General features: G+C 33.7%; 1 protein-coding gene across 4 annotated transcripts; it reads right to left on the reverse strand.

Annotated features, from left to right (window-relative positions):
- Nucleotides 1-4,974: 4,974 nt before the first annotated feature.
- LOC145041750 (putative LRR receptor-like serine/threonine-protein kinase At1g07650) lies at nucleotides 4,975-11,967 on the reverse strand. 4 transcript variants are annotated; one of them, XM_078989916.1, is made up of 24 exons: nucleotides 11,756-11,961; nucleotides 11,288-11,468; nucleotides 10,975-11,046; nucleotides 10,779-10,853; nucleotides 10,595-10,666; nucleotides 10,307-10,378; nucleotides 10,121-10,192; nucleotides 9,914-10,015; nucleotides 9,756-9,827; nucleotides 9,580-9,651; nucleotides 9,422-9,493; nucleotides 9,218-9,286; nucleotides 8,912-8,980; nucleotides 8,758-8,823; nucleotides 8,634-8,669; nucleotides 8,490-8,524; nucleotides 8,019-8,398; nucleotides 7,716-7,914; nucleotides 7,432-7,569; nucleotides 6,767-6,885; nucleotides 6,391-6,601; nucleotides 5,836-6,073; nucleotides 5,588-5,738; nucleotides 4,975-5,491 (listed from the first exon to the last, which is right to left on the reverse strand). In XM_078989916.1, exons 1-24 carry the CDS (start codon nucleotides 11,874-11,876, stop codon nucleotides 5,132-5,134), a joined length of 3,054 nt encoding a protein of 1,017 aa, XP_078846042.1. In that variant the 5' UTR covers nucleotides 11,877-11,961; the 3' UTR covers nucleotides 4,975-5,131. The 4 variants fall into 4 exon arrangements, with proteins under 4 accessions (XP_078846042.1, XP_078846043.1, XP_078846044.1 ...); XM_078989917.1 differs by having other exon boundaries at nucleotides 9,914-9,982; nucleotides 11,756-11,960; XM_078989918.1 differs by lacking the exon at nucleotides 8,912-8,980.
- Nucleotides 11,968-12,374: the final 407 nt, after the last annotated feature.

Consider the following 12,374-nt stretch of genomic DNA (forward strand, 5'->3'; position numbering starts at 1 on the left):
TTTGCTAACAAGTGGTTTTTTGAGATTAAAAACGGTAAGATGAGTGCATCAGGTCAAACCGCTGGTGCGATCTGATTTTCAAATTCACACTTGTATTGGTTTGGTTGAACTTGCTTAGTGAACCATGTGAATTTATATTCTAGACTCGCCACTTCTTGTAACATGACACCAAAAAACGTCGAGGTGGGGCGATGTTCCATACTCGTAAAGCCGTTACTGTAACATCTTGTTTCATATCGTTTTGAGATTCAAGGCTCGTGGGCCATAATCTGAGTATGAGAGGGTTTTAAGGTTTTGAAGGAGAAAGGTTTAGGCTCTTCTTGGATATGGATAAGGTGGGTTGTGTGATAAAAGGGTTCGAGTTGTGCTTTAGACCCCAAGGGTATCGGTAAAGGTGTTGGTTCGGGCCTTTCTTGAATTTTGGATTTGAGTTTGAGTGGATTTCAGGAAAAATAAGGTTGATAGAAGTGTAAGGCTTCTCGTTACCTTTCTGTGGATATAAAGAACGTCAAAAACGGAGTTATAATGAAGAAGTTATGACCATTTGAAGTTATGAGGGTTTTGTTACGAACCGGGTACGCAGGGCGTATCGGATGGGAACGCATGTCGTTCAAGGGAAAAATGACGCGGGCCAAGTTGGGAACACATGGTGTTTGCTGAGCTATTTCAAAGACTCGTTTTTAGGGTTTGGCCCCTTTATAAGCATCATTATGGACCCAAACCTCTTCCATTCTTCAGCCTCTATCCCCTCCAACTCTAAGAACGAAACCCTAGCCTCCATTTGAGTGATTCTTGAGCTTTTTGGTGAATAAGAGGGTTTTTGGTACTTATTGTGGAAGAAGAAGTTTCTTGTGGAAGCATTGCTTGGCTTGGAGCTTGTGGATCCAAGCCCTAATCATATGGATCTAGCTCTAGAAAGTATAAAGTTTGAATCTTGGTGGCTTTCTCATGTGGATCTAGTTGGGTTATGACTTCTTATGTTTGGTCCTTGAAGAAGAAGGAACTTGGTGATCAAGCTATGGGTGGAGTAAAGCTTCTAGATCCAGAACCTTCATCAATTTTGTAAACTTCTAGAGGTATAAAGTTTCCATCTTAGTGAATCATGTGTTTAATCTAGCTAGTTGTGGGTTTTATGTGCTTTTTATCCCAAAGCTTTGGTCTTTATGAGCATGGGCTACTCTAGACCATTTGAGTTGTCTTTTCTGAGGTATTTGTGTGTTCTAAGTCATAAAAATGTGATCTTGGTCCATTCCTTCTATCCATGAAAAGGATTATAAAGTTTGGGTTTGGGTTTTAGAACATTTAGTCATGACAAGGCATAAAGTTGGGAACTTTTTGTTGAGAACTGCCTTCTTGGACCAGATCTGAGTATTGGGTGAAAGGACTTAATGAAATAATTCATTAGAACAAGAATTGGAGTTTCGCCGGGAACGCCGTGTGTAATCTCTGGGAATGCAGCGTGTTCCGGCCTGAGTTCCCGTCAGAGATCTGGCGACGAACGTCGTACGTTCCGCCTATGAGCGTCGTGCGTTCGTCTGATCAATAGAGTTGTGGGCTTTGGACTTGGACTTGTTCTTGACGATGGGATTTGCTATTTTGGGTCTTGATGGTCCTGCCTTGTTGGGTTGCCCTGTTAGGCCTAAGGAGTTATTGAGTTCGACCTTAGTGGATCTATTTGGGTTTGGGCCTTATAGGTCCCATTTAGATTGGGCCTTGTGCTTTGGGTATAACTCTGAATGTTATCTGAGAATGATCTTGTTTGGCTTAGTATGTATGGGCTCGTTGTGTAGTGGACAGAAGTGTAGGAATTTCTAGCCGTAGACTAAGGTGAATCTTCTCACTAATTTACCTAGAGTGGTATCCTTTGTGTGACCGGTGGGTCTTAGTACATTATTGACCAGAGGGTCTTATTTGTTTATACTGTGTTATGTGTTATAGTGCATACTGTCTTTGTGACTTATTATCTTATATTATTCTGCGTATATGTTGATCTTATGTGTCTGTACTGAGATATGTGATATCATGTATTATGTCTTGTGATTTATGTTGTATATTATCTTATGCATTATTGAGATAGGACCAGAGGGTCCAACCGAGCCGTAGGATTAGAGGGTCTTCACTGAGACACATGACCAAAGGGTCCTTATCGAGATATAGTCATGAGAGGCTAATTATTGTATGTGGTATTTTGAGGGACTCACTAAGCTTTGTGCTTACCGTGTTATGTGATATGTGTTTCGAGTACTCCTGTAGATTTCGGGAAGGCTTAGGCTCGATTGTACACATCTGTCGGCTTATAGAGATTTGAGGATTTTGGGATACTCTAATGTTGTCATGAAAATAAATTACAATTTATGTGATGATGTGGATTTATGAATAATATCTTGAGAATTAAAAATGAAAACAAATTATTTGAAAATTTTAGAGCGTTATAGTTACCGGGTTGTCCACGTCAGAAAAACGCTGATGGGCGTCGCTCACACCGGATAGCCTAAGGTAGTGTTTGTTTTTTGTCTGTAGATCTGCATGACCTCTTCTTTCTGCACCGCGCAGACCACGCGCAGACATTAGCATTCGCAGATTGTTTGTTTTTTTGAAGACTGCAGACGTAAAAATGTCTGTGCGCCCTCTTGTTGACGCAGATGTGGACCAGAGTCTTTTAATATCTTCAGACATCTTCTATCCTAAAAAAACATATATATCTTTATTTTTTTTAAGTTTTTTTTTTAATTTATATTTTACCAACTTTATTAATGATAAACAATTTGAAAAAGAAAAATTACAAAACTTAAAAAAAAACGTTCAACGATACAAATATGATATTTTTGACAAATTTATAAATAAAAATTTATCACAATAATAGTTGTTGAAGCTGTTTATATAAATATGAAAAAAATAATAATATATTCTTATATTTTTTTTGCCAAATTTTGTAAAACATTATTTAATACAGGATCGTCAATATCTCGAGAAAATATTTATGGTACGTTTTTAATGGATTTAATTGAAAAAAAATTGAAGTTTATTTCCATCCATTTATGTATCAAATTCTTTGATCACTAATTATAATTTTTATTATAACTTTGCAACCAAAGTTGTTGGTTTTTATCAAATATATACGTTAATTCATAAAATTTTTATTTTTATTTTTTATACAATAATACATAAAAGTTGATTTAGATTCGTTAATTATATATAACAAAGTCATAAAAATATTAAAAATTCACTTTGAAGTTTAAAAAAATCAGTTTATTTATATTTCAATTTATTTTAATAGCCTGCAGATGTTAAAAAAACAAAAGTCTTATTTTTTCAGACTGCAGACGTTTGGTCCACCTCTTTTACTGCAGAGGTCTACAGATGTGGTCCGCACACTGCATACATTTTACCTCAGAAAAAACAAACAACATCTAAGTGTTTTGTAAATTTTAGTTCACAACTAATTAAATAATTTTATTTAGTTTCTATTATAAAGTGGGTTAATACAAAAATTATATATTTATTAAAATGTATTGATTCTTGAAAACCGAATTATTATTTAATTGGATTTGATCAAATATGAATTTAGTTTGGTGTATTTGGATCTCGTTTTAAAAACCGATATCGATTTGACTTCACTTGATTGGATCAGATCAAACAGATTCATCTAAATGAACATTCTTACATAGAATGATAGAATAAGGTAATGCATAGTTTATAGGATTAAACTAAAATTTTTTGGATGGCTATTGAGCAAAAAACATTGTTTTTAAATATGTTCCAATGAACTTTATAGAGTTTGATACATTAGAAGAAGTAAACTGTAAAGTTGTATAATATACAAAATGTCGATGTGTCAATTCATTAAACTTTATAAAATTAAATTCAGTATGGATGTCTTAATTAGGGTTAAAAAAACAACTCGAATATATAAACCAGTTTCATTAATTTTTTTAACACAATCATGTAATTAGTTTTTTTTTTAAATTAATCTAATTTATATTTAGTTATTAACTTCTAGGGAAAATGACAAGAATAACTTAGATTGAAAAGATTTTTTCAAAGTTAACCCAAAATTAAGAAAATTCCTTATATATCGACTAATTTAAATTGCCCAGTGAGCACTATGAGATACCTAAAAATTGTCATTTAAAAAAATCGTACGAAATGTTGTTAACTATGGGGAAAAATTTTGTACTAAGAATTCACTATTGTGAAATTATTCTTCGTACTTCAAAGTGATTAAGTAGTATATGGTGAAGAGCTACGAGCCTCAAATAGATATGGTTCAAGATAATAAAAATTACAAATTACCAATAAAGTTAAAGTTTTGATGTTATTATGGAAAATATATTGTCGGATAATATTTCTTGATAATTATTTAGAAACTGTCATCCCTTATTTATAAAATAAAATTAGCATTTAATGCTCATTGATTTTATTTTTGGTCATAATAAGAATTCAAATTCTATAAAACCGTAGGTCAGGGTCTCATATCAGTGTCTTGATACAAAGCTGTTTCTTGAAGAATTATCCCCATAATTTTGTTTTCATGTAACCCAACCATAAGGTTGAAATATCATATTCAGAAAGTGATCAAACGATCCTATAAACAGATACAAGATTCATATTGATTTCAATAACATTCTTGTCTTCCCAACCCCAACATTTCGAACCATATTGATTTAGATAACCTCTGTTATAAAGATGTAAAGATAAAGACAAAGACAGATATAGATAAAGATAGTATATAAAAATAAAGAAAAGAAAAAGATATAAAGATAGAGATATAAATATTGATGTGTTGGAGAGTTGCTACCTAAGAGGGGATACTGGTATAATGCTAAATTATCTATCTTAGCACCTCAACTGAACAATGATATATCGAAACTAATATCTGCTTTTGCATTTTTTGACTAGATTCCATAAAAATAGCAACATGTATAAGCCATATATATTATACTAATTCACGTAACATACAGTTTGCATATTACATAACCGATAAGAAATAGTAGTTTATTATAGAAAATATCTTCAAAAAGGTTCCACTCATGAATTATATAAATATACTACAATTAATTGATAGAAAACAGAAATCACATATGGCTATTACAAAAGGATATCAAGGAAGTAGTGCTTATGCGAGTATGAGTCAACATTTTTGAGAAATTTGACTGTCGGGATAGAGGTCATTTGAGCTGGAAGATGCTGGATTAATAGAAATATCTGGCTGCTCAAACTCATGTGACTGCATTCTTTCAAGCTTCCCCCCAAGTGCCTGAAACCTGTTCTCTTCTTCAGATGTGTTCACATTCACATTTATTTCCTCGATTTTGGTATGGCCCTCCAACATATTAACTACTTCAGACATGATAGGCCTAAGAACTGGGGACTCATTAGTGCATAATAGAGCAATTTCGATCATTCTCAATGCCTCTTTTTTGTTGAATTCAGAAGCCAATCGTGGGTCCACCAAGTCTATCAAACTCCCTTTTTGCTTCAGAACAACAGCCTTAGAAAAGACAAACACATATATGATCATAAATCAGTGAATGGGTTAGGAACCTGGTGAAGGATCAACCTGTGTTTTTTAAGAAATAAGTTGTACCCAGTCAAGAAGACAAAAGCAATCATCGTTTGGCGTATATTTCATATTGTTTTTTCCAGTAACAATTTCAAGTGCAAGAACCCCGAAACTGTATACATCTGCTTTGTAGGTTAAGTATCCATATAATACATATTCTGGTGCCATGTACCCTCTGAAGATACCAAAAGCAAATTGAACAAAAGAAAACTAAAAGTAATTAATAAAAGAAACATAATATTATTAGAAAAGACAGTCAGAGTATTGCTCACATAGTTCCAGCAACTCTAGTCATGATGTGAGTGTTCTCTTCTTCATCAAGCCTTGCTAAACCAAAATCTGAGATCTTTGGAGTAAGGTCAGCATCTAGGAGAATATTAGTCGCCTTGATATCCCTATGAACCATTCTTAGCACCGACTCCTCATGCAGGAAAGCCAAGCCTTTTGCAATTCCCACACAAATTCTTTGTCTTGTAGGCCACTGAATTTCCAACTTATAGTTATACTGCTCTGAGATTTCATAAAAGCATTTTAAATAAAGAAAACAGTTATCAATGGAGAACCGAATCTTTGTGGAATGAAAAGATGCCACAGTTTTCATTTCAGATGTTACATGTATGTTGTAACATTACCTTAATTCTTTCAAAACTATTCACATTATAGCTACCTATATGTTTCATTTGTCATCACTATATTGTTGATGATGTTGGTTTGGTGACTAATGATCAGATATTTTTTAATTCACAAAGTCAAATATATATAGACTTCAAAGTTCTTTTGGGGGTGGAGGGAGTTACTACTCACGAAGTAGAAGAAAAGGAGAATACCAAATAGCGCATGTGCTAGAGAATTATTCTCCATGTACTCATAAACAAGCAGTAGTTGCTTTCGTTCCACACAAAACCCATGTAGCCTTACAACATTAGGGTGTTGTATACCCGTTATCATGCCTATTTCATTCACAAATTCACGGTTTCCTTGTTTTGATTTGGAAGAGAGTTGCTTCACAGCGATTAGAGTTCCATCTAATAGTGTACCCTGCAATTCATAAATTTGAGGTTTAGGCTCTTAGCAGTGACACATTAATTAATTGATTCTTCTTTTCTTTCATCTTTCATCTTTTATTTTTTACATTGATGAAGTTGGTATAGTTTAGAATCTGGATTGTAAAAAAAATGAAATTTAATGCCTTAACAATGTCACCTTGTAAACGGATCCAAAACCACCCTCGCCAAGTTTATTTGAATCAGCAAAATTGTCAGTGGCAGCCTTGATTTGTCTATATGTAAATACACCCATCTGCAAATCCAATCCTCTTAGATCTGCAGGGAAAGGAATTTTTACCAATGACATATATGCATTTCTGTGTAAGATATATGTGGAGTCTCATATTAACTCTCCAAAAGTGTTGAATTATTAAACTAGACTTAAATATTGTTATTAATATTACGATTATTTCTAGATAGATAATAGTGGCAGTTAATGCTAGCTAATCGCAGCTATGCCCCTTCCGAATCGGTGTGAGTGAAAAGTCACAATGGTTCCTGTATTTATTATATATATGTGTGTATGTAAACCAAAAGAGGTATTGTATGATCGGATATATATTGATAAAAGGATTGTGTTTTAATATCCTTCTTGTTCTATCTCTTTATTTAAATTCCTAATCTTATCCTTATCTCCAACATATTGGACTGTGTTGCACAGATGTGGAATACACTAAAAATTTCACAAACCATAAAGAAGTATTAGTTTAGTTACTATGTCCATTGAACATCACTGCCTATTTTGGGTGATGGGTGCCGCAATATATTCTATGAAATAGTTTTTTATTTTTTATTTTTTAAATTGTGTAGTAAATCAAACACCTTTTTCTCTTGAATTTTTGTCCCATACATAACCCCTCTTCCATGCGATGCCAAGAACTATGAGACTGAGGCACAACACTGCAGCCACCACTCCAGCAGCATATGCAAATATTTTACCATGAGTTGGAGCCTTGGACTCTATAGAAAGAAATATATTAGTAAGTCATCTAAACAGATTTTATAAATAGATCAATAGAAGAGAAATGAAAATCATTTACATAGTGATTGATTATGATGAAAAGTAAAGTTTGTAAAACATGTGGATAATAATTAATTAAGCATACCGGACTCCATTGATATGGCAGATATCAGAGGGCCAAAATCTCCCTTCTGAGGGGTGGCTGTTGTACCTTTCCCTGCATAGTGGAACCGGATTTCTAATGTTCCATTAGTTACACATACGTTTTTTATTATCTTTATTATGGGCTTATCGATTCCACCAGCTTCATTCTTAATATCAAAATTCTTCCACTGATTTACGCCCTGCAAAAAGTAAAAAACAAACTTAAAATGCAAACAAATTAACACATGCCTAGCTGTTGTTTACTTGAGTAATCCTTTTCGTTTACATGAGAAGAATTTTCAACCTGGACATAAATATCAAAAGCACGTCTTCCAAGACTATGGTAAGATCTATTATCTCTGAAAACTATCTCTGCAAAATGTAGTTTAACTGTATATTTGCCATTTTGTAAGCAACGCCCGAAGTAAGTAAGAGACAATAGAGACTTGCGAGCATTTGTGTAAAGCTTAACGTCTTTCATAGTGAGTAGAGTTAAATTAGTTGTGATACGCTTAATAAGGTTGTCCTTAACATTCCATATACTTCCTGTGCTGCTATATCCCCAATAATCTTCGTTTGAAGGAACAAAAATTGCAGGTCCACCTGGATCTTCATCTGCTTCATAAGTCTTTTTTCCAATGGGAACTCTTGGCCCACCACAATTGATATGAACTGAAGATATGTCTAGAGAAACATTAAAGGGATAAGCTTATAAATTTGTTTTTAATATTATGGAAACACAATGTTACTGGAAATTAACAATGTTGCTCAGTACTCTGGATGCAAGGACGAAGGCACTTTGCAAGCTCTCTACACAAAATCAAACGTGAGAAACTTAATTGGTGTCTCTCTTATTACATAAAAGTTGCATTAATTTATTTTTGAAGAATAGTAGTAGCTAGGCTATAATTAAACTTACGAATTATTCCCAGTAGAGTAGCTTCTGTATAAGTTCCTGATGAATGAAAGAATTAAAACTTTTAACTTCAGTTTTTAACTTTTTATGTGCACATGAAAAGAGCATTCGAGAACTGGAAACTTACAGTGATCTATCACAACCTGATGGCACAGTATTTTCTCTAAAGTTGTTATAGGAAAGATCTATTGAACTGCATTATATATAAACAAGAGCATGTTGAGCTTCATGATTGATGCCATATACAAAGTAATGCTGAAATGAGGCTTGAAAAAACATACAGATCAACATCTTTATTGGTGATCATCCATGTAGGAACACTTCCGTTCAGGGAGTTACCAGTTAGGTATCTAGTCATTTCACCAAATAACGTTGTTACTATTTACAGCAGTATCCTTTATTTATTTCATTTTTCCTATGGTAAAGAACACTATGAATATGTTTTCTTATTTATTTATTGAAATATACTTCTGATTTGATTATTGCTGCAAATATAGATGATTCTGTAATCATGAACAATAATAATTTTGATATTTGGTTGAAGCAAATCATACATGGACCATAAAGTAAACCGATATCTTTCTTACATTTTTTCCATACTTTTTAGTCCACTTAGGTCTGGTATTTCACCATTCAGATTGTTGAAACTGAGATCTCTGTGTAAGTATATAAATATACATAAAGGTTATACTTCAGGAAATATAAACAAATTCTAAAGAAGATCATAGCGTAGAAACACAAAGGATACAACTTATGTGCTGAAACAAAATTGGAAGACAGGGAACTCTTACAAATGCTTCATATTGGATATATTTGATATATAATCAGGAATTTTCCCTGTTATATTACAGCTTCTCAACATCCTGAAACATCCACCAAAATTCTTGAACATACCAGTTTTAAAATTATAGAACTTGTTACTAGTTTTATAAATTCTACCAACACTTACAACGTTTTCATGTTTGTCAACCTACTCAGATCTGGAAACTTTAAGCCTTCTCCACTTAAATCAGAAATCCGTCTGCACAGAGATTACATAAAGGCATGTAGTTTAGAACTTACAGCATGAATTAATAGAAAGAAGTGAAAATCATGATCAAGGGAGAATATTAATTTTGAACTTACAGTTCTGTTAAATTGCTCAAGAAGGAAACACTTTCAGGTATTGGTCCTTCTAGGCCACTAGCATGGATCTCTCTGAGGACAGAAGATGGAAACGATAGGAAGCAAAAAGAAGGAATAGACTCACAATGATTGATCAGTACTGATGACCACAGACTTACAGTTTTTCAAGCTGACTCCAGCTCTCAAGGTTTGGGATTTTTCCAGTGAAATTGTTGCTACTTAAACGGCTGAAAAAGTGTGAGAAGTAGTAATACTGTCTACTTTAGAAAATTATGCCAGAAAAAAAACGATATATGATCAATGGCTAGAAAAATCAAGCTATTTAAAACATTAGTTTGGAAATTGGAAGGATGGAGTGTGCCTACAGTTCTTTCAAGTTGCTCAGGTTATTGAGCTCCATTGGCAACTCGCCAGAAAGATTATTTGCATTAAGGATCCTACAAATTAATTTGAAAACAAACCATTGTAGAGAAATATTTTATGTATTACAACATGATCTATAATCATGAAAATTAAAGTAGAAGTAAATATGCAGTACAAACAAGGCTTACAGGGTTGCTAAATTTTCTAGTTTTCCAAGCTCAGGTGGAACACTTCCAGAGAACATGTTACCTTCCAGACTCCTGGTATTTGTTTATCCATCAAACAAAAAAGCATTTGTATAACTTATGTGAAATTCTAGACCCCCCATATATATATAATTCTTCCTTAAGATCCTCCTAATGGACAGTTGCCATTATTGATCACAACAACTTATCCAAGTACTATCTTAAGAATGAGTGTGTGTGTGTGAGAGAGAGAGATAGAGCAAGAACAGAAGTGTGAGTGAGAGAACGTACAGATATACCAGTGAGGTTATGTTGCCCAAATATGTTGGAATTCCTCCGGACAAATTATTCACAAAAACAGACCTAGGACACAGTTGCTTCCATTTAGAAAGTTCTGAAAATCACAAATATAAACTGGAGAGAGAGAGAGAGAGAGAGAGAGAGAGAGAGAGAGAGAGAGAGAGAGAGAGCTGACAAGTACTCCAGTCTGGTCATTGATGAAGCCCATTCACGTGGTATGGTGCCACTTAGATAATTACGAGCCAGATCACTGCAAGATACAATCACCAACATAAATGATGATGCCTTAAACCATGGTATATATCTAAATCATTATTTTATTTTTAATTTTTAAATTTGGATAGAGGCATAAACACGAGTCTTTGGCTTACATGATCTTGATGTAAGGTAACTTTGCCAGGGATCGTGGAAGAACACCGTCAAGATCCTGCCCCTTGAGACGTCTGTTCAGATCATAAAGCAAAATTGCAACTCTTGAATTATATGACAAAATATTCCAGTTATACCTCTCTAGGGAAATTATATTATAAGCCTCTATGAATATCTCATTTTGAACTCTTAGTCCACCAGTCCAAGGGACAAAAAAGAAAATAACACGAAAAAGTGTTAATTTTGGTGGTTTACAATTTGGCACGTATTGTTAATTTTGTAGGGTAAATACAAAAATGAAACAATAAAACTTACAAGGACTCTACGTGACAAACATTGCCTGGAAAGGAGCAGTTACAGTTAATAGAGTTGTTATAAACAGGCATTTCTGTATTGATTATCGGTGTTGACCAATTTTGATTTCCATGGCATGGGTTTAGGCTAAAATCCCAATCCCTTTTACCCAATTGGTCCGCTATTTCACGAAGAGCATTCACTGCAAGATAACATCAAATATTGTTCACACAGATTAAACTCCAAAATATAAATAAAATAACGGACATTAAAAACAACATATGTGCATGGTTTCTTAATGTTTTGCGTTGGTTTGAAAGTATGAAGTGTTTGTACTTATGTGATGCTACATGGTTCATCCATTTTGAACTTATGAAAGTGAAAACTATGATTGGCATATTATATGTGTAGTAGATTTTTCTTCACACACAAAAACTAGTCGAATTGCATGGACTTTAAAAAACAGAAACACCATACAAAAGAACTTGCCTTCATATTGAGGAAGAGATCCGACTTGTGCTTGAATACCGGTTCCTTCAAAGAACAAAAATGTGGATGAGATGAGTGTAAGAGTAACCAAAAGTCTCAAACTACAATCGAGAATCGACATCAAACAAAGGAATTATGAAAAAAAAATAAACAAAAACTATTCGTGTAATGCCTATAAATACACCAATTCTACTTCTGGTATTCACTGTGACATAAAATCAAATAGGTGGTGGGTATCTTTATCATTAAAAATATAACTCTAATAATTCCTCAATTATTAGGGTGGGAACCATGCAGGAAAGTGGGTATTGAAGACATGAAGAATCAGTAATACTTTTGAAAAAATCAACGAATGTCTGGTCTACTTACTATCAGCAATAAATTCATGAGAGAAAAGTTTAGATGATTTAAGTGTGTGCGCGTCACGATCATAAAAAGCCATGTGAGTGCTTTCGTTTTGTGGGGCTTCCATCGAGATTTTCCAAGCCATTTTGGTCTAAAGGTAATTTTTTTCCAACCCTTTCTCTATGTATGAGATGATAATTCCATGACATCTTTTTGATAATCCACCAACTTTTAAATTTATGAATGTAATTTAATTTTCATTTTAGATACGGGC

This window comes from Lactuca saligna, chromosome 4 (assembly GCF_052625555.1).
Source record: "Lactuca saligna cultivar CGN05327 chromosome 4, ASM5262555v1, whole genome shotgun sequence".
NCBI classification, from domain to species: domain Eukaryota; kingdom Viridiplantae; phylum Streptophyta; class Magnoliopsida; order Asterales; family Asteraceae; genus Lactuca; species Lactuca saligna.

What these genes read in the sequence shown, in the direction of transcription:
- LOC145041750 (XM_078989916.1), bottom strand. Translation starts at nt 11,876, where the DNA reads ATGTCGATTCTCGATTGTAGTTTGAGACTTTTGGTTACTCTTACACTC. An exon ending in CTAGAAAATTTAGCAACCCT is followed by an intron (nt 10,193 to 10,306) that starts GTAAGCCTTGTT and finishes ATTAATTTGTAG; the next exon opens with GATCCTTAATGCAAATAATC. An exon ending in CTTTTGATATTTATGTCCAG is followed by an intron (nt 7,915 to 8,018) that starts GTTGAAAATTCT and finishes TACTTTTTGCAG; the next exon opens with GGCGTAAATCAGTGGAAGAA.